At 44.8% G+C, this 20,890-nt stretch overlaps 1 protein-coding gene across 1 annotated transcript; it reads right to left on the bottom strand.

Moving 5' to 3' along the window:
* LOC145411170 (uncharacterized) lies at positions 1–20,420 on the bottom strand. The gene is made up of 15 exons (XM_080281225.1): positions 20,408–20,420; positions 19,769–19,889; positions 18,918–19,102; positions 12,570–12,732; positions 10,885–10,988; positions 10,229–10,320; positions 8,654–8,822; positions 8,260–8,402; positions 7,382–7,554; positions 6,257–6,420; positions 4,950–5,182; positions 1,605–1,766; positions 1,433–1,529; positions 891–970; positions 1–261 (listed from the first exon to the last, which is right to left on the bottom strand). Exons 1-15 carry the CDS (start codon positions 20,418–20,420, stop codon positions 31–33), a joined length of 2,130 nt encoding a protein of 709 aa, XP_080137351.1. The 3' UTR covers positions 1–30.
* Between the last annotated feature and the right edge of the window lie 470 nt (positions 20,421–20,890).

Consider the following 20,890-nt stretch of genomic DNA (forward strand, 5'->3'; position numbering starts at 1 on the left):
TCCCCGACCCTGAGTCTGAAGTAAATGTGGTCAGTCTCTCAGCGAAGTTCTCAGGGATTTCAAGGTATTGGCGGTGTCCTGAGAGGTGGAGAAGGTGTATGGCGAGCGATACCCTCCCCTGGTGAGGGTGACAGGGGAGGATATCCTGGGGGGCCCACTGGAACCCCCACTGGTGCTGCTGGGGTCACTGCTGGGGGTGTCTAAGGGCGGCTTCCTCTTACGGGCGTAGATGCACATGATGGCGATGAGGATGATGCAGATCTGGGGATAAGACGAGTACAGATTAATTCTTAGGAAAAGAGAGCCCAATACTTTTTTTTTTTTTTTGGCCAATGCAGAAATGAAGAACCAAACGCTGGAAACCTGTCAAAAGGTGCCTTCGCCAGAAATAACTGAACAGGAGCCAAAATGAAGATCCATTCATTTCGAGATGTCTGGGAAAACTGCAGTTAAAAGACTAGACGTCATAAGTATTACAAAATTATCTGGCTTTAACACGAATTTACCGAGCGTGCAAAACTTGTCCCATCGTTAGAAAAGTGAATAAAAGAAGACCATAAATATAAAAAAAAAGCTTTTAAAAAACTTACGGCTGGTTACCGTAATAGGGAATTTAAAAATAAATTAAAGAAAATAGTTACAGAGTTGGCCATGGGCTGTATTTATATACGATCTCAGTAAATATTAACTGGATTCCATAGGAAACAATTATTACCAGGAATCATTACATTCTGTTGTATTTTCATCTTGATCACTTTAGTTGCGAAATGTGTGTTAACTGTGTGTGAAGACAGAAGCAAAAACAAACAACATTATACATAGACTCTAGAAAATTTGTGAACATGTGCCAAGATGCGTGCCATTCAGGGTGACCCAGCACTTCGTCTCACCTGTAGAATAATTGCTGACACGACAATGGCGATGAGCACTTCCTGGGACGTGCACACCAGCTGGGCCAGGCGGCGTGCGTCTGAGGGAGTATTTTAGGCATGAAGGAACTATTGTGGGAATTATTTTAGGGATTATATGTTTGCTTTTGGGATTATGAGGGTATTTTAGCGTTGCTGTTGTTATTCTTGTTGTTTTATTGTTGTTTCAATTCCAAACCCATCTGAATGTTAACCAAGCGAACCATATGCTTGCCTTCTCCTGCTGTCCACCATCTTCCATGCAAAGGACAGGGAAGGAGTTGATGAGCGACTGTATATCCTGGCAGCAAAACCGCCTGTGTCAACACGATAAAGCATCCTTCTCCAGCACCGTTACTTTAGTGATAACAGGATTATACAAGTGATAAAATAACGAAAAATCAGCCGTTGTTTAGAAATTAAAGATTATTTTAGGGACTTTTTCTTAACGATTTGGCGATTACTTTAGGGATCGTGGATTTAACGGATAAGAAAATTTTTAGGAATTTGGAGGTAAGCCTCACCCGTCTCCTCCGGTAGTAAGCCCCTACTTAAAGGCTTCACTGCATTGCTGTTCACAATAATCTCCTTCTGCAGCGGCATCTCGTGGTACACCGAGTCAGGGTCCAACTCCTCCACGCCCTTCATTTCGTCCTTGCCCTGGCCCTTGTCCTCTCCCTCTCCCTCGTCTTTGCCCTCGTCCTCGTCCTCTTCTTCCTCGTCTTCCTCGTTGTCTTTCAGTGTCACTTCACCGCCCACTAAAGTCAACTCCCCGCCAAGAGTGACAAGGCTGCTCTCACCCTTTAGTGATCTCCGTCGCCGCTTTCTGCCGTAGGAAATAATGTTGCCACACTGAGCCTGTACCAGGAGGCAATATATTAGAAAATCAGTCAGGAAGAACATAAGAAGAAAGGATTACTGCAGTAGGCCAGTTGGCCCATGATAGGCAGCTCCTACAAGATTAAAAGGTGTTAAATTATTAATTCATTTATTCTTTATTTATGCAACCATTCAGTAGGTTATCGCTGAAGATTAAGCAGGAATGGATACAAGAGCAACCTGAGATACAGTACACTGGCACAAAGTACAAAATTACCCGTTACTTGGCAGCATTGCAACAGCAGTACATTTTTTTTTTTTATCAGGATGGGAAGGGTAGTTATGGGCTACTGAGTTAAGAGTTTCAGTGATGGAGAACAGAGGAGGGATACTTGTGGGTGGAGGGGCAGTAGCAGTGGTGGGTGTGTAATGAATAGCAGGAGTTATATGTGCCCTCCTTACAGGGGGTAGTGGGTCAGCAGGGATGGATGTTACAAGGTCAGCACGGATACTGGTGGGATCTCTGCAAGAGAGCTGGGGAAGAGAACAGAGTGCTGAACGAATTCTTTGGAGCCAGGATGCCACGCCGGGGACATTGAGAGCACCTGAGCGGATGAAGGTGGTTGGCATCAGACGAGTGGATTCTGAGTGGCGCAGAGAGAACATCAACCAGTCGGGAGGAAAAGAACGGAACAAGGAACAGAAATGCGGTCAGACAATGTGTGGCGAAGCTGACACCGAGCATAATGACACAATCAAAAAGAAGACACAGACAATTCAGTGAGCATGTCGACTGCTTTGATAAACCAAGGGCAGTGAAAAATGATAAGCATGTCTCGATTTTGTACCAGTTCAAGAGGATTGAGCTGCTCTGGAGAGATAAGGGAGAGAGGAATGGTACGATAGTCAAGAAGAGAGTGAATATACACCGGGTAAAATGTACGAGGAAAGGGGATGCTGACCACCTGTGGGCCGCAATTATTTCATTTTCAAGAAGTTAGTCCGCAAAAGTATTGTAAAAGATGATACACTCTGTAATGTGCAACCAAAGAAAACGAGCAATTCAGGGAACACGTTAACAGTTACCGCCAGCTTAAAAAAAAAATCCTGGTCATCTCATTATTATCATATTAGTGAAGGTTATTTACGCAGCTGGTTCATGTGAAGTTACCGCTATTACTCTACGTGAGAAAGGTGTTTATGCAGATAAATATCACTTTGAAATGTACAGTTGGTAAACTGCCTTCCACTAACTCATAAATGACGGCCGGCGAGAAACCTATGATGTTGGCGTGAATGCACAGCTAATCTTTCCCTTGTCACCTTATCTAAGCAGTGTAAAAAAGTGGGAATTGAAAAAGAAATAATCGTTAATCCTTGAACGACAGGGGGTTTCCCTAGCAGAGTAAAAAAAAAAAAAAGTAATGGACTCAGCGACAAAACGCGCCTAGTATTTCCCCTCTTCTGTTTTTCACTTTCCTTGTCAATATTCCTAAGGTGAGAGAGGCTTGATTTATTTTTCTTCCTATAAATTAGTCTCTTTGATATGTGTCAGGAAGGAAAGTGAAATACTCGCCATAAGTGTGAAGTAGACATTGAGCAGCTGTATATGGCAGAACAGAACCCCCAAGTGGGGATCTCCAGTTGGCAGGTGTGCAGCCACTAGCTGCTAATTCCACCAGTCGACGAAGCCGTGTCCTCTCTTGATGAATTAATGGTGGCAGAGGCCTGGCTGAAAAGTAGTAGGGTAGTTGATGTTTGTGGCATCCCTGTGGAAATCAGCAAAGCTGGGGACAAAGCCATGATCCGGGGATTATGTGCAGTCATAGAAATTGTTGATGTACTGGACACTTTCCGTGCTCAGAGTGCCGGACAGGGTTCTTGCTCATGTAATCTTGACGCGTATCTGGAGCCAACTGCTGAAGTTTCAGAGGCCTGAGCAATCATGATTCACGAAATCTACGGTTAACCGGTTGCTAGCACTTCCGATTCTAGGGGAATGCCGTCATGAGTTTCGACAGGGAGTGCTTGCAACCAGTGTTGATATCAAGAAAGCGTTTGACTCGGTAAACCGATTGACCCTATGGAAACTCTTGTGTCTCAGTGGAATTCCCGCAGAGATAATCCAGTTGATAGCAGGGCTGTATTTAAACACTGAAAGTACTGTCAATCAAGTGTGTGTTGGGGGGGGAGGGGAGGGATATCCGATTACTTTCCAGTAAGTTCTGGAGTAAGACAGGGATTTGTCCTTGCCCACTCACTTTTCAACACGTGCATTGGTCGGCCTGTGAGTCGGAGTCACTGCAGTGTAGAGTATTAATTGGCAGTTTTAATGTTACTGCATGACTCTGACTTTGCTGATCATGCAACTATCCCTGCAGAGTCGTTGGAAACACTGCTGAGTACTTATGAGGCATTTAACAAGACCGCAAAGCCACTGGGACTAAAGGTCTCCTGAGCCAAGACCAAGGTCCAAGCGTTTGGTGGCTTGTTGGGTGAAGCAGGAGTCTGTTCAGGCTCGTGTAAAATTTCACTTATCTTGGTAGTGTGATCCATAACAGTGGTAGGTCAGGCGCTGAGATCTCTCGTTTCACTGATTCATTCATTTCGGGTGTTTGGAGATGTTTTATGTGTAGAAGAACGAGAATCCGAATCTTCAGGGCGCTGGTGTAGTCTTACTGTATGGACGTGAGACATGAACACTAAACAGTGCGGCCTTGGAGCGGAAAGTGGACTCCTTAGGTGTTAACTGCCTTCGCAGGATCATGGGATATCGTCAGCACGATCGAGGTTTTAACGAATAACTACTCCGTGAGCCAAATTCAAGGCCTATTACCCAAATTAAACAAGAAATCCAATTCCAGTTATATGGGCACGTGTTGCGTTTCCCTGAAGTTCTTCCTGCTCACAGGGTGATTATCTTAAATACTCAACCCGGGATGGAAGTGACCAAAGGGATGGCAGCAAAACTCATGTCTTGACCAGTTCTGTCGTTCATGCTGGAAGATACTTAGAAGGGAAAGAGTCGCTGCTGAGATGTTTGCAAGGAGGGGTCTTAGTGGGTGGAGTCGGAGGGTAAGTGAAGCTATGCGCTCCTCAGGTTTGCTCCGAGAGAGTGTGAGTGACATGCAGTGGAATAACAGGCGATTTTTTGTCCCTACCTATACAATCTCCACAACCAAACCTCAAGACCAAACCAAAGACAAACCCGACGGTACTCACGGGCCGGCACTCCTCAAGGCAGAACTGGACGTTGACTTGGAACCTCACCACCTGATCCTCGGAGAACTTGAAGGCTTCGAACTTTCCCTGGAGACTTCTGGTGCCGGGGACGGGCTGGAGGGACGGGAAGATGGCTGGGTCGGTAGGGCATCCTCTGTCGTCCAGCAGGGTGATGGAGTCTTGATTATCGCCGCTACGGGCTACCAGATTACGGGCTAGAATGCCGTACACGCCTGAAGAGAAGAAAATTATATTAGGTCATTCTCTAAGTACTTTTTATTTCCTTTACTAGTCAGTCCTACTCCACATAATCTTATTCAGCAATTCTGTAAAACTCGTGTAGTGAAGGAAATTTTTAAGGATACACCCAACCCCTCCAGTCTGAAAAATCTCCCTTAAACTGAATTTTGTGGAGGGGTAACAAAATCAAAGAGAAAATGCTGTCATCGTAGTGAAGGGCTTAGGATAAACAGTGATGAAGTCTGATTATCGCCGCTACGGACCACTAACTTACGGACCAAAATACTGTACACGTCAGCTGAGAATTAGATAGGGAAATAGGTGAACATTGGTGCACTCTAGTATATCATCCTGCAGAGAATGATATAGATAAGTGAATAGGTATTGAATAGATAATGAATAAATAATAAATCGATAATGAATAGATACGTGAATAGATAATAAATAGATAAGTGAATTGATAAACAGTGCTGGATTATCGCCCCTACGAGCATACTGTATTATGAGCCACAGCCGGTCGCAAAAAGATAAGGTTAGCATTCTGGCCTTATGGCGTGCCTTTCCACAGTGGGTGTTTTACCACCAGCCTCGCCAGGTGTTGTTAGCTAGTATTAAGAAGCAACATTTACTACTCCCATTTGCTGCCATAATTATCATCATCATCATCATCTCTTTAATCAGAGCATTTACTGCCTTCATCATCATCATCATCGTCATTTACTAGCATCATCATCATCACTTTCATCACCTCATTTACTGTCATCATCACTCTCATACCCATCATTTTCGTCACCTCGTTTACTATCATCGTCACCATCATCATCATCATCATCACTGTCATCACCGCCACCATTACCACACTTACTATCATCATCATCATCATCAATCACCGTCACTATCAACACAATACTCATCATCATCATCGTCATCACTATCATCACCGTCACTATCACCACACTCACTATGATCATCATCATCATAATCACTGTCATCACCGCCACTATCCCCACACTTACTATCATCATCATCATCATCATCATCATCATCACTGTCATCACCACACTCACTGTCATCATCAAGGTCAATGCGCAGATACAGCTCCTCGCCCAGTCTTGCGCCGTTGATGTCCCTGCCTGCGCGGTCCACGATGCGCAGTCTGATCCTGGGGGAGGGGGCGGTGGCGTTCACGATGCCTGTAGCGATGCCCCCCACTCCGCTCCCTATCCCGCTGCTGCAGAGAGAGAGAGAGAGAGAGAGAGAGAGAGAGAATGTAAATAAGAATAATAATAACGCCACGGGACCTAGAACTAAAAATAGGGACCTAAATATTCGCCGACCACACTGAATTAACTCCCGACACTTGCTTCTTCCCCAGTGATTGACTTCAGCATCATCTAAGCCTTCCTCTGTGCCCTTCCTTCCTTCTGGTTCCGTTGCAAGTTCCCCATTTTTGGTGCTTTCCTTGCCAGTTACGCACGACAGAATCTTCCCTCCTCAAATATTGTGGTTATCTTCCTTACTGAACTACCTGTGAGCATTTGAAAAGCATAAATCTTTTTTAACTAACTAACAGAAGCCATAAATATAACGTATAAAGTTGAAGGAACTGCTGACTTTTGGTGACAGTTTGGAAAATAAACACAATAAAATTTTTTATCATCATTATCATCATCAGCAGAGGAAACTGCAGCAGCCTGAGTCAGTCCACTACAGGATAAAGGTCATCTCCTTCCACTCGGACCTATTACTGTTAGCCAACCTCCTGCTTTTGCTGGAAGGCCTTTGGCATGTCTGTTATACAGTTCTCATCTTTTCTATTTTCAAACCTACCTTCAAACGCACCCATTTCAATTGAACTATCATTTATTTTACCTACATGAATTACTGAAAAGAACTACGTCGTCAGTAAATCGAAAGAAAGAAGTTTTCTAAGCAAGCTTTAAATAATAGTGAAATTGTAGCTACTTGCCTAAGGCCTTTCTCTCCGGAATTTTCTGACTATCCTTAAGGAGTATCCTGATGGCGGTACTGCCTTTATAATATCTTCCACACCCTGTCCTTGACTGTCTGTCATCACTACAGCTCTCCCAACTAAATCAAATGCTATCTCATAATCGATAAATGCCACAAACACCAACAAAAACACAAACGAACAACTAACAACAGATACATATACACAAAATAAAACTTACTCGACAATAAAGTTGAATGAATCACTGATTGTCTTGTTGGCAGTTTGGAAGAGACAGAGCAGCTTGATGGCCCTGTCGCCCCTCCTCTGTATGACGGGGTGATGCTGCACCACCACCACGTTGCTGAACACACCGTCACCCTCGTCCATAACACCACAATACGGGTCGTGGAACTGCAGGCACAGGGGTACAAATGAGACACACACACACACACACACACACACACACACACACACACACACACAAATCTAAAAATATGTAACCTGCGCCATACAGTTCTAGTCTATCACTATTTTTTACTTCAAATAGTGCGCCATCTTGACCCCACCAGACACCATGATAAAAGAAAAAAAGAAAATAAAAGGGGAGGGGGGAGAGGCGGGGATTGTCAACAGCATGCCGAGTGAAATGGGTCTTGTAATCATTCATTCACTATTTTAATCCTCGGAACCCTGGCTCCATTTACAGGTCTAACCACCCACGTAATTGGCATCTTTCTTCACACATGCGTTTTACATACACACACAACTTTCAAGACGTAAAAACTTAATAAACTGGCTATGTTCACTTTCGTATATCTATCATCAAACCAACTAACTGTCCTAATATCCGTCACTTCCCTAGCCAAATCACTTTCCTATCCTGGCTTCCTCCACTCACTTGCCATATCACACAGTTGGTCCTCCACTTTAACTTGGTGCAGATTTTCGTCACTGTGTTCCTTATTTCACGTCGAAGGTGTCAGCTCTACGGCTCAACATGAATTTGATATCACTTTCCTAACTGGCGCCAGATTCTAGTCCGAATCTCTTGTTAAATAGTGAGACCGCAATTTTTAGCCAGCTTGAAGTAAAGAGAGTGTAGGTAAATATAAATACCTTGATAATCAGTGCCGTGTCGGTGCGTCCCTTCTGCTTGGACACACAGCTGTTTGGGAAGTCTCGAGAGAAGAGTCTGCCCCTGAAGGGTTCCACGGTGTGTAGGTTGACCGTCATACCGTCCACCCCACACTGCAGGCGCACTGACCAGGGTACAAAGAGGCAGGTGAGAGACACATAGGACACTGAGACAAACACACAAAAATGAGGAAGCGTCAAATGAAAGAGACAAAGACAAGTAGCACAAAATGATAGAAAAACAAGTAAGAGGTCAGAAAAGGAAGTTAAACAGCTAAAGTTCAGAGCACAACCTGCTCCCACGGTAAAAGCTGACGATGTAGACGGGAGGTGCCTAACAAACAGAAGACAGGATACAAGTGACAGTCAAACGTACGGTCCAGACAGGTGGTACGCTGGTAGTAAGATGCCCCCGGTGTGGCCACGACGGAAGAAGGACCAGCTGAAGTCATGTCGTCCCCGGACAGCTGGCACACCCCCGCACCGCTGTACCACGTGAACGACCGGCAGTTGAACGAGGCCTCTGTTTCACACCGCTTTTGGCACTGTGCGGGGGACAGGGAGAGAGAGAGAGAGTGAGAAAGTGGGAAAGACTGCGGTGCGGAGGAAGAGACAGGGATAGAGAGTGTGAGAAAGTGGGAGAGAGTGAGGTGGGAAGGGAGAAACAGGGAGAGGGAAGGTGGAGGGAGAGAATGAGGAGGGGAAGGAGGGAGACAGTAAGAGACAAGGTGGAGGGAGAGAATGGGGTGGGAAGGGAGAAACAGTGAGAGACAATGTGGAAGGAGAGAAACTGGGAGGAAATGAAGGGACTGACAGAAACAGTTAAATGGGAAAGTACACGATTGATAACGCTGTCTCTCACCGTCTCTGGCGCTGTGGGAGAGATTGTGAGAGAGAGTGAGCGAGGAAAAGAAAGTGAGGGAAGGAAAGGAGGGAGGAAAGAGGAAACTGAAGGGCAAAGAAAAAAAAAATCGCAACTGAACGATTTCTTTCCGTCTCTGGCGCTGCAGGGTGAGGGAAAGAAAGCATGTGGGTCAGTGAGTGAGTGAGATAATTTGTCAAGAGGGAGAGATGCAGTAGAGAAGGGAGGGGAAAGGAAGGTATGGTATATAAATAGAGAGAGAGAGAGAGAGAGAGAGAGAGAGAGAGAGAGAGAGAGAGAGAAGGAGAGAGAGAGAGAGAGAGAGAGAGAGGCAGACATGTTTACTTTCTCAGCTGAAAGTGTTGGCCCCAGACGGCCTTGCCTGAAGCAAACTATAATTAGAAGACCCGCTGCATGCTTGTGATTCATAAGGTTATATTAGATTAGTTTGGGTTATGTTACGTTAAATAGGGTATGTTAGGTTAGTTTAGTTAGGTCTTGTTGAGATTAAGATACTGGAACAATTTCAGGCTGTACGGGCAGGTACGGTACAATACTGTCCTACTATAAAAAATCTCCAACACAAATCAGTGCTCAAATCGAATGAATTACTGTACATAAGAAGCCATCAGGTACATTTAGGTTTCATATTAAAAATCCCAGTGAGCAACTTGCAATAATTTACCAACTGACCCAGAAACTTTTAGGTGACGTTTCGGTGCATCATTAATAAACCAATAAAATGCGCCCTTATAGTCTTATACAGTACTCACATGAAACCTTCTAAGACCCTGTAAGTATTTCCGTACTTCTAAACACATCATGAGTTAACACAACACCTCCAAAACTTCAGTAACTGGGAATTATGTTACTACCTCCTCGTTAGGCTTGACATCAAAAATTCACATACTCTTACATAACACTTTGAGGGAAAAAAAAAAACTGATCAGTCTTTTCCACCTAAACTATCTAGGCATCGTAATTTTACACAGCACCCCATAGACTTCCATAATCTGGCCACAAAAGCCACTTCTTCCCCACACATAATTTTTCGTTCAAAATCTCAGTAATGTGTCCTGCGCTTCATACCTCCTCCTTTGACCCCGCTGCCAGCTGGGCGTCAGGTTGTCTCAGGTCCTGTTGGGGCAGCTCTTCGTATTCACAGTGTTGGCTGGCGGGGACTGGAAGAAGTAGAGGAGACCAGGGTTACTGTTATCTCCACAGCCGTTATCATTTTCCTTATTGGTATGATAATGATGACGATTAGAACTGACATAATGGCAACCGTAAGTAAAATGAATTCCATACAAATGAGGGACAAATATTAGTAAGATAATATGATAGCCATTGGAAATAAGTCAGCATTTTCATCCTTTGTAGATGATCCATTACAACTGGAAATGCTGGATGGGACAGACACACACAGCTTGAATTCTTTACTTTCTCTAGCGTTTCGGACTCTGAAGATGGGTCCTGTGCAGCTCGAAACGCGGTCGTGACTTCTTGGAACAGCTTATGTTTTTTTTCAGTCTTCTGTTTTATTTATAAAAGGATAATTTAACCACCAATTAGCTAAATAACATCACAACTAATTCATATAATGCAAACATATTCCATCATCATTATATTATGGGGAAAGACTCTCGTCAACGCGAAAAAGGGGACGTCAGATAAAGTTTGGAAGCCACTGGTTTTAAGAGAGAGAGAGAGAGAGAGAGAGAGAGAGTTATACTAAAGCTTCTTACTTCCTGCACACTGGTTTTCAATGTAGTGCACTGTGGATGAGGCGGGTCTAAAGCTGAGTGGCTGTGTCCGCCTGTCCTGCCGGCTCAGTCTGCACATTCGATTCCTGCACGACAGCACACAGCGCAGGTCACGGTAGGGCAGGCCAGGGTAGGACAGGGCAGGGCACATCGCGGCAGGTCAGGGCAGGGCAGGACAGCGTATCATATGGAGGTGTGGGGCAAGGTTGATTAGTTATATGGGACAAGTTATGGACGATAAGGTAGATAAAGGTATGGTACGGAGGTGTCAGGTAAGATAGGGTGATGTAAAGTAGGCTCGGTAGGGTAGGGAACGGTTGGGCAGGGCAGTGTGGGGTAGGGCAGAGGAGCAAGATAGAGCAGAGTGGGGCTGGGCAGGGATGCGACTGATTGGGTTGGGACTGTAACTCGGCTTTCCAGTGGCTTCAGGGGCCGTATGCATAAATTTTCTTAAGCCTAAAATCATGTATAACATTCTTTGTGTACAGTATACCTTTAACTCACACTTAAATAATCATACTTCTATGCTCATGGTCATACCAGATACACCAAAATTGGAATGAACGTTAAAGTAGCAGTAGTAGTAGTAGCAGTGACAGTAGTAGTAGTGTAAACACAAATGATGTCGAATTCGTCTTCGTTCCCAGAGCTTAGCCTTTTTCGGTGCTTCCATTTAAATCGGCCCGGCCTCTTTCTCCCGACTCAGGCAAAAAAAGACCGACATGTCGGTCTCTCCATACCGGCAAAAAAAAGCGGCCGGAAATTCTACCGGGGAGCAAAATCCGGCAAAAAATGGCCGCGATTTTGCTGGTGTCGGCCTTCAAGGTCAAGACAGAGCAGGTTAGGATATATTAGCCTCAGCTGTTATACCCTGCCCCTCCACTCACTTGATGTACTGCTGCTTAATTCTTACTTCAGTTTTATCATTTTTTTATGTTTGCCCTCATTAAGTATTTCTAACATCCTTCCTGTCGCATTTTATTACTTCTCTCTAAGTTCAGGTAGCTCTACACTGAGTGATAAGCCACCTGTTTCCCGCAACCCAGTAAATCATTAACAACGCTGGGTGGTAACCATATAACTAAATCATGGGGTGATATGGAGTCTGCTATGGTACCTCTGTTAACTGGGTGCAGAGACGCAAATGTGGCGTCCATCCGGGAACCTAACCTCCACATTTTTCCCTTTCCCTCGCCGTTGTTAAGTGCTGTCTGCTGCGGGGGAACATCGGTTCGCTGCACGGGATAGCCCTGCAACTTGCCTGCCGTTTATGGGTCTGCTTGGCCAGGCAGACCGAGATTACTCAACAACAACAACCTCTCCCTACCTACTTTCTTTCACTACTTTGCTCTTGTCTCCCTATCTCCTTCCTTTGCTACCCACCTTTCTCCTTCGCTTCCTAGCTCCCTTCTTCTCTGTCCCTCGTCTCACCTTTCCTTCTTTCTTTTTTGCCCATGCTCTTTTGTTTGCTTTGTCTTGGTATTTTTTAAATGCAAGAGCATCTCTAGGAGAGGCCTTGTTCATCTATCGTTCACTAAGGCTTTACGTACTTCACTCCCACAGACTTTAGCTATGTTCCCTGTGGCACTGATGGTCTGCCCATCTAGTACGCGTCTCCCTTTTTTCGTTTCTTCCTTCATCCCTCCATCCCCTCCTCCACCACTCACCTCTCATCAAACTCAGCACTGCGACACTTGAGGTTAGTTTCGCTCAGACACAGCTCGGCGCACCGCAGCCTGTCGTTCACGTTCTCCAGCACCAGGTCGTCGAAGCCAGCCACCTCAAACCCCACCACACGTTCCAGCATCCACGCCTTGCCACACGGCGGCGCTGCAACAGTATAGCGGTTACCAGAAAATTTTTAATGCAATGGTAAGATAAAGGCGTGGGGGATGCTTATAATAGATTTATGACTATCATCTACATAAAGGTCATTAAAACAGGTAGCCATTAAATTTTTAAGACTGAAGAGTACAGATTCAATCTTCAGCTCCCTTCATAGACCGCAAGACGAACGCAGCATATGTACAGAGAGTTACAGAGAAGACCACTTAGCGGCAGGCGTGGTACTGACCTGCTGGAGTGACAAGGAAGATATCTAGCGTTGACATAGAGCCATAAGAAGCAGCTGACAAGCCAATGACTTGACGGTAAATAATTCACTGCATAAACAATATTCTTCCTAACCTAACACATATTTTGCCGTGGTTAAGAAAACATACTTCATTGTTACAATGAATGCTAATACAAAGTTGCTCACACAGTGCAGTGCAGTTATTGAAGACCTTTCTTTGAAGTGGTGATTAGAAATGTACACCCAATAAAAAAAAAAATCTCATCACCCCCACGGGGTTTGATGAATATCCCACTGTCCTATTTCTTGACAGATGGATACAGCCGGAGATAAAACTTGACCCACTACAGGTATTTCACTATTTCACATTTCTGTTTCTCACTTTTCCTATGCAGACTAATACTGTTAAGTATTATCCCAGGTTTTTTTCCGGGCTCTCTCTTGCAACCCCCCCCCCCCCTACGTTCACGCGTCTCACTTTTCACACCCAGTGTCATCCTCCATCCTCTCCACATACCCAGACTATCTCAGTCTACCCCTCCTCATCACAGTATCAATACACTCCACTCCCATTCTTCCTCTCAACTCTTCAATCATAACCCTAGCCCCCCCAGGCCTAGCATTCAAGGACGCACTACATATTCACCTAATCATTGTCATTTTCGTACGTTTGAGAATACGAATATTCTCTTTCTGTACTGCCCAGGTCTCACTACTATAGAGTATTACATTCTTAACATATGCCGCATACAAAGATTCCTTAGCAAGAAGAGGAGCCCTCTCAATGTCAGGAGAGGCAATAGCTCCTGAACTTCCTTCAATCACTCACTAGCCACAGAGCTAGCTTCAGGCCCACTTCCAGCACATAACATGCCTCCCAAGTAACAGAACTTTTCCACACACTCAATAGATTCCCAGCAAGATCAATCCTTTCACGTCTGACTGTCTCTTATGTTCTGTGCAACGCACGTCATGCACGAAATCAGCATAATCTTGAAGTCAGCCACTATTACCACTACATATCTTATCCACCCACTTATCACAAATACTGCACAGGATGGAATTACTTCCTGCGCCCTTGTGGCAAACGGCACATGGCCATTCTCCCTTTGCTTTGACATTATCGCCACCAGCCCTGAGATATCATATATATATATATATATATATATATATATATATATATATATATATATATATATATATATATATATATATATATATATATATATATATATAATATCCAAACCCTTGTGGCCCATTCCGTCTCTCCACTTCCTAAGTCTTTCCTCCGCCTCCCTTTCATTCTCTGCAATCATCGCCAAGTCATCAGCATACAACATCTTCCATTGGAGTCCATTTCTGAAGTCACGTGAGACAGCATCAAGGCCTTTACCAAATCAACAAAAACAAAATACAGCTTTCTCTTCTTTCATATACATTTTTCCTAAAGCTGTCGAACAATGAATATGGCATCAGTGGTCCGTTTGCCTGGCTTAAACCCAAACTGCAGCTCATCAGTATTCACTGTCCCTAATAATACCTTCTAGAACTCTCTCCATTACCTTCATAGGCTGGTCCAAAAGTTTAATGCCTCTATAATTTTCTTTTTCCATGGTAACACCCATCCCCATGTACACATTTACAATACTCATCAGCAAGCCATATGGGACAACACACTGATATATCTATTAAATCAGTAGCTAAACCCACTCCTATATCTCCTGAGGCCGACTGCATTTCATCAGTCAACCCAGATACACCTGCCGTCATCCCCACCTGCATCCTGCCTATTGCCTTGCTCACAGTAGCAATCGACGAAACACTGGATCCGCTGACTTCAAACCTTCCCTGTACCAGTCAAACTCCTCATTCATCAACTGGTTATAACGCTTTCTCTCCAGACACCTTTAATATCTTCATGCTTCACCACTACCATTCCTTCATCGTTCTTCATGCACTGCTCACTTATGATATCCTTGTTTTCCCTCTTAAATATCATATTCTTCCTTTCAAAGCTATGATGATGAGAAACTTATGCCGATGATGATGAGGAGGAATATAATATGATAATTATGATTATGATGATGATGAGAAACTTTTATCATTCATTCATTAATCATCTAATCCAGTGTTGCTCCATGAGGAGCGTAGGAGCCCTGGGCTAGGCAAGTTGGTCCTGACATTTAAGATAAGAGTGACCAGCCTCACTCATCCAGGAGTCGCATTACGTGAGCAATAAATCCAAACCACCCCTTGGATATAAACTTGCACCGGTTAAATCCGATTTGAGCACCTTAATTCCGCACTAAACCACCAGGCACAATGATTTGGTTACATGGTTTCCTGGGTTACAGAAAACCATTTGGCTTGTCACTCAGCGTAGAGACCATAAGGCAGCACCACACTGAGTGGATGACGGGCGCCCCTACCTACCGCAAATATGATAGCCTAATGATGATCATGATGAGAAACGTGGTGATGATGATGATGATGATGGGAAACTTATAATAATGATAATGATGACAATGATGCTGATAAACGCGTATATTGCATCTGAATTTCATGACCAAAGAGGCTAAGTACACTTGAGTAGACAATATTTTGACTTTGCAGTTAAATTTGTACTATAAAAGAAAAAAAGGAATATCTTTGTAAAATGAAGTTTCAAAAGATGAAAAAATTCCTTGACGAGTGTGAAAAAGAAAAGGATGAGAGGAGTGGCGAGGACGTGGAGGAAAATGAGGAGGAGAAGGAAGAGGCACTAGAGGAGTTTGAGAAGAGGATGAAGGAAAAGGCTGTTAAGAAAGGAAGGATGATAGGCATTTGGCTTGGGAATAACATGAAGTGGTTAGTGGATGTCACCAATGAGAGGGGGATGAAGCTGCAGCAGGAGCTGTACTGGAAGCGGTTAGGGCAGCAGGAGATGGGTCAGGAGGGAAGTGTTAAGTCGGTGGAGAGGCGGGTGGTCCAGTTACTGGTGATGCGGCAGGTGAGGGTGAAGGGAGTGCCAAGAGTGGAGGCCAAGATGGCAAAGCTTCGGCAGCTGATGGCGCAGGACAGGAGTGAGGACAAGGCCATCTTGAGAACGACAGAGTGGAAGGTGAGGGAGGAGATGATGACGGCCATGAGGGAGCAGGCAGAGAAAGTCATTGCGGAGGAGCTGGGCACGCTGATAAGAAGGAAGTTGAGAGAGAAGATGAGGGAGAGATGGACGGTGGCCAGGGAGGAGGAAAGAAGGACAGCTAAAGAACAGGCAAAGAAGGTTAAGCAGGAGATGCGGGAGATGGCCAAGGCTGAGAAGGAGAGGGCGAAGGATGAGCGGACGAAGGCAAAGGCTGAGAGGGACAGGAAGAGGGAAGAGAGAGAAAGGGTGAGAATCGAGAAGGAAAAAGTTAAAGAGGAGATGAGAGAGAGGAAGAGAGCAGAGCGGGAGAGGGTGAGGGTAGAGAGATTGGCACAGGCAAGAAAAGAGGCAACGCCCCTGCCTCCCACACCATTCCCGTCACCCTCTTCCCCACCAACCCCCCCTAACACCCCACCCTCTCCTCTTCCTTCCCCCCCTTGTCCTCCAACCCCCCCTAACACACCACCCTCTCCTCCTCCTTCCGCCGCTTGTCCTCCAACCCCCCCTAACACACCACCCTCTTCTCCTGCTCCTCCTCCTCAACACCTCCCTCCTCTCGAACCTCTTCTTCCTCTTGCCCCCCATAATTCTCTTGATGCCCTCATTCCTCTTGCCCCCCTTCTACCTCTTGCCCCCCTCCATCCCTTTAATTTCCCTGCAGCACCGTGAACACCTTCACACTCATGACCACCGTCACGGTCGCGTCATTGTCATATCATCATCTTCCTGATATCATTCTCATTTTGATATCAGCTACATCACCCTCACCGCCTCGTCATCTTCGTCATTTCATCTTGCTCCTGATATCAGTTTCATTTTGATATCGGCTACATCACCTTCATCACCATAATCATCCTCATATCACCTTCGTCCTCACATCACCATCATCCTCATATCACCTTCATCCTCATATCACCTTCGTCCTCATATCACCATCATCCTCATATCACCATCATCCTCATATCACCATCATCCTCATATCACCATCGTCCTCATATCACCATCATCCTCATATCATCATTATCCTCATATCACCATCATCCTCATATCAGCTTCGTCCTCAAATCACCATCATCTTCACAGCACCTTCGTCCTCACATCACCTTCATCTTCATACCACCATTTTCTTTTCCTGGTTACCATCTCCTCACAAGATCCTGTAACAAGGATGGCACCTGTTCTTATATCAGGTCTGGACTTCAGTTGATACCATTTTGAACTTCACTTCTGTTAACTTTGATTATTCATTATACAAACTAAATTATCTAAATATTGCCAAATATATCTGTGCAGTTTATCCCTCCTCCAGTGCTTCTTCAGAACCCAATGTATTTGACTCCATATCCACACAGTTGACTAACCTTAACCTCATCCTTACCAATGAAATAATCTTTTTGGGTGATTTTACCGTTCATAATGTAGAATGGTTACTGGATTCTGCCAGGACTGACGATACTGGTCTAGAATGAGAGAGGTTTGCAGAACCGTTTAAACTCACTCAGTTGGCAAAACAAACAGCCAGAATACCAGATAATCCTGACCATAACGCCCATCACTTGGACGTATTCCTGACAAACAACGCAGATGGAGGACAGGAGAGCCAGCCACATGAAATGGCAGAAATCTTAAAGCAACAGTTTGAATGTGTTTTCAGGCCACCAGATCAAGAGATGAAAGTTACCTGCCCAACTTCCTTCTTTAATGAAAATCTAGCAACACCACACAGGCTCCGCAATTGATACACGCATATCAACTGAAGATTACCACCTCCAATGACAACATTGCATCATATTAAGCAGAGGCTCCAGATGGATTCCATACTCAGCATTTGAAAAACTGGAAACATCAACTGACCCTGCCTCTGAAAATGCTGTGGGATAAATCAGTGCGAGTTGTCCATGTACCTCAAGCGCTTAAAGCAGGTACAATAACACCATTATCCAAAGGAGAAAGCGAAGGCCTGGCTAAAAACTATAGGCCAGTGACTCTACCATCACATCTTGTAAAGGAAACAGAGTTATACCATCTAAGGAGGTTCTGTATATGGAAGACAGAGGTGCATTCAGTGAAGGCCAACATAGCTTTAGACACGGCCGTTCATGTCTCTCACAACTTCTGGCCCATTACTATATTATGCATGTTTATAATACACATACTGGAGCACTCCACAGGACACTCCACATTAAGATTCAGACACAACGTTAATGCTGCAGGTTGCCTACGGAACAACCCCATACGGATGGTTGTTTACCTGCAGTCGACGGATCTGCTCGATCAGACGAACCAGGGATTGAACAACAACAACAAGAACTGTTAGGGACCGGACAAAAAGTGATAACATCAGTCTCTCCCAACGAACACGACAAATACTTTGCTACACAGGAGCAGCCTTTCCATATTTCCTTTTGAAATTAGGCTTTCACAGGAGACAAACGTCGTTGACTTGAAGGGAATAAACTTAATTTGTGTATATTGGCAGGACACATTATGAGCTGTGGCACATCCTATATAATTTAGACAGAAAAGGGAATAATATCTGCGCAAGCCAAGGTCTTTAAAAATATTCATAAATTTTTGTTTGAACTTCATTGCTTTACGCACGCAAGCCAAGTGTCATATAGATTCTCTCTCTCTCTCTCTCTCTCTCTGAAACTAGAAAATAAGCCTATCTTTGCATTAATCCATCCATCCATCTATCTGTCTGTTTATCTGTCATCATTATTTCCAGCGCCTTACATCCTCCTGGGAACCTCTGTCCATCAACATACCAGAAAAGCCCCGGCAAGTCCGTGTGGTCTGTGCATGCACCAAACTTACCCCTCAGGCAAATCTTCTGGAAATAGCTGGCCGGCTCATCCACGGGTTTGAGGTCGATGTTTTGTGGGGTGAAGGGTGTGGAGGGGAGGAGGGTGGTGGTGGTGGGGGCAGGGGTAGCGAGACGGTAACAGGCCTCTCTGCGGTAGTTCAACACGAAGCCTCCACACCCCAGTTCTTCCCGGCACCTGATTAAACAATTGAAGATTAGCGAATTGACCTATTGTGGAAGATGACATGGACAGTACTCGTGATCATTTCCCCCCCCATCCCCCCCCCAGGTATTATCCCTCTGTAATTCATTGTTCATTCGCTCATACATAATTTATTCACGTTATATCATTCGTATCTTTAAATGCTGCCCTCTTTATTCCCATTATCAGACGCTTGTAATAGTTCCACCTACTGATCACCTAGAAAGCCCTCAAACTCGTCCATCAAAGATTCTGTCTGTGTGTTCCTTCATGCACTGTACATATATAGGTTGGTCCGGAAAGAAAGCCACACTACAAACTCAAGTAGCAGTATCGTATGTGTTGCGGAGATGGCTCAGTCGTCTGGTGCGGGCGTGGTCGTGGCATTTGGCGTAGGAAATGAATTAATGGTGCAGTGTAGGTATTGGTAACACTAACTGGGGCCGTAATGGAAAGGTAGAGTTATATATGGACTATCCTGTACATATATATCCTCACCTTGACATACATCCTCACCTTGACATATATGCTCACCTTGACATATATCCTCACCTTGACATATATCCTCACCTTGACATATATCCTCACCTAGACATATATCCTCACCTTGACATATATCCTCACCTTGACATATATCCTCACCTTGACATACATCCTCACCTTGACAGACAGGCCTCAGTGACGGTGGTGCCTGTGTCAGAGTGCAGTGGTGTGGCAGTGACCCCTTCAGGAGCGGCACGAGTGACTTTCTCATAGGTCTCTGTAGCACCACAAGTCTGACCTGCCGTGGGGGTGGAGGTGAGGTAGGGAGAGGTTGGAGAGGGATAGAGGTGAGGAAGGGAGAGGTTGGAGAGGGACAGCGAGGTGAGAAAAGGAGAGGTTGGAGAGGGATAGAGGTGAGGAGAGTGAGATGGAAGGGTTGTGAGGGAAAGGGTGGTTAAGTATGGAATAGAGAGGGAGTGGGAGGTAAGCGAAAAGAGGTGCATTGGTTGGAGAGGATGGAGAGGTTGCAGAAATGAAGGAAGGGTTGGAAATGTAAGGGACGTGTGGGGAAATGACCGGGGGAGGTGAGCCAGGGATATGGAGAGGTGAGAGTGGGATGAAGGAGTAAACGGAAAGGTGGAGAGGGGAGAGGGAAGGAAAGAGGATGGTATGAGTGAGGGAAAGGTGAGGGGAGGAAGAGGGGTTGGGGGATGAATGCGAAGAGGGGAGGGAAGTGGAGAGAGGAGGAAGAAGCACAGGATGAGGTTGGAGAGGTGTGGGAAATGCAAAACAATTAAATATTCTTGAGTGATAGGCCAAAAATATCCATAATTATTATATATTACAGTTATATACTCACACACACACACACACACACACACACACACACACACACACACACACACACACAAAACCTACCTGTGACTGGTGTGTGCAGGTGTGCAGTGATGGCCAGGTGTGTGATCAGCAGGTGTATTGCCAGGGGCGGCCTCCGTCTGCCTCCCTCCTCCATCCTAGAACAGAAATTTGAATTAATATACAGACCACTCACACTTGACTGTTCGTTTGTATCATGAGAGGCTATTCATCTTTGCTGATGATACAAATATCACTTATTCAGCATATGATATACTCTTATTATCAAGGACATTAAATCTTGAATTAAATTATATTACAACTTGGCTAACAGCAAACAAACTATCTATAAATACTGAAAAAACAAAGCATCTAGTATTTGCTGGCAATAAAATCTTGGAAAGAAATGTTACGATCAAATTATGCAGGGAAACAATACAAAGT

The sequence above is a fragment of the Coenobita brevimanus genome, chromosome 88 (assembly GCF_032717465.1).
Source record: "Coenobita brevimanus isolate Jiangsu-jjx chromosome 88, ASM3271746v2, whole genome shotgun sequence".
Classification (NCBI taxonomy): domain Eukaryota; kingdom Metazoa; phylum Arthropoda; class Malacostraca; order Decapoda; family Coenobitidae; genus Coenobita; species Coenobita brevimanus.

Bases quoted from the DNA above. Each gene is read 5' to 3' on its own strand.
- LOC145411170 (XM_080281225.1), bottom strand. The intron at 8,403-8,653 runs GTACGTTTGACT...TACCCTGGTCAG, and splicing joins GCGTACCACCTGTCTGGACC to TGCGCCTGCAGTGTGGGGTG. The intron at 5,183-6,256 runs GTGAGTGTGGTG...TCTTCTCTTCAG, and splicing joins CATTGACCTTGATGATGACA to GCGTGTACGGCATTCTAGCC.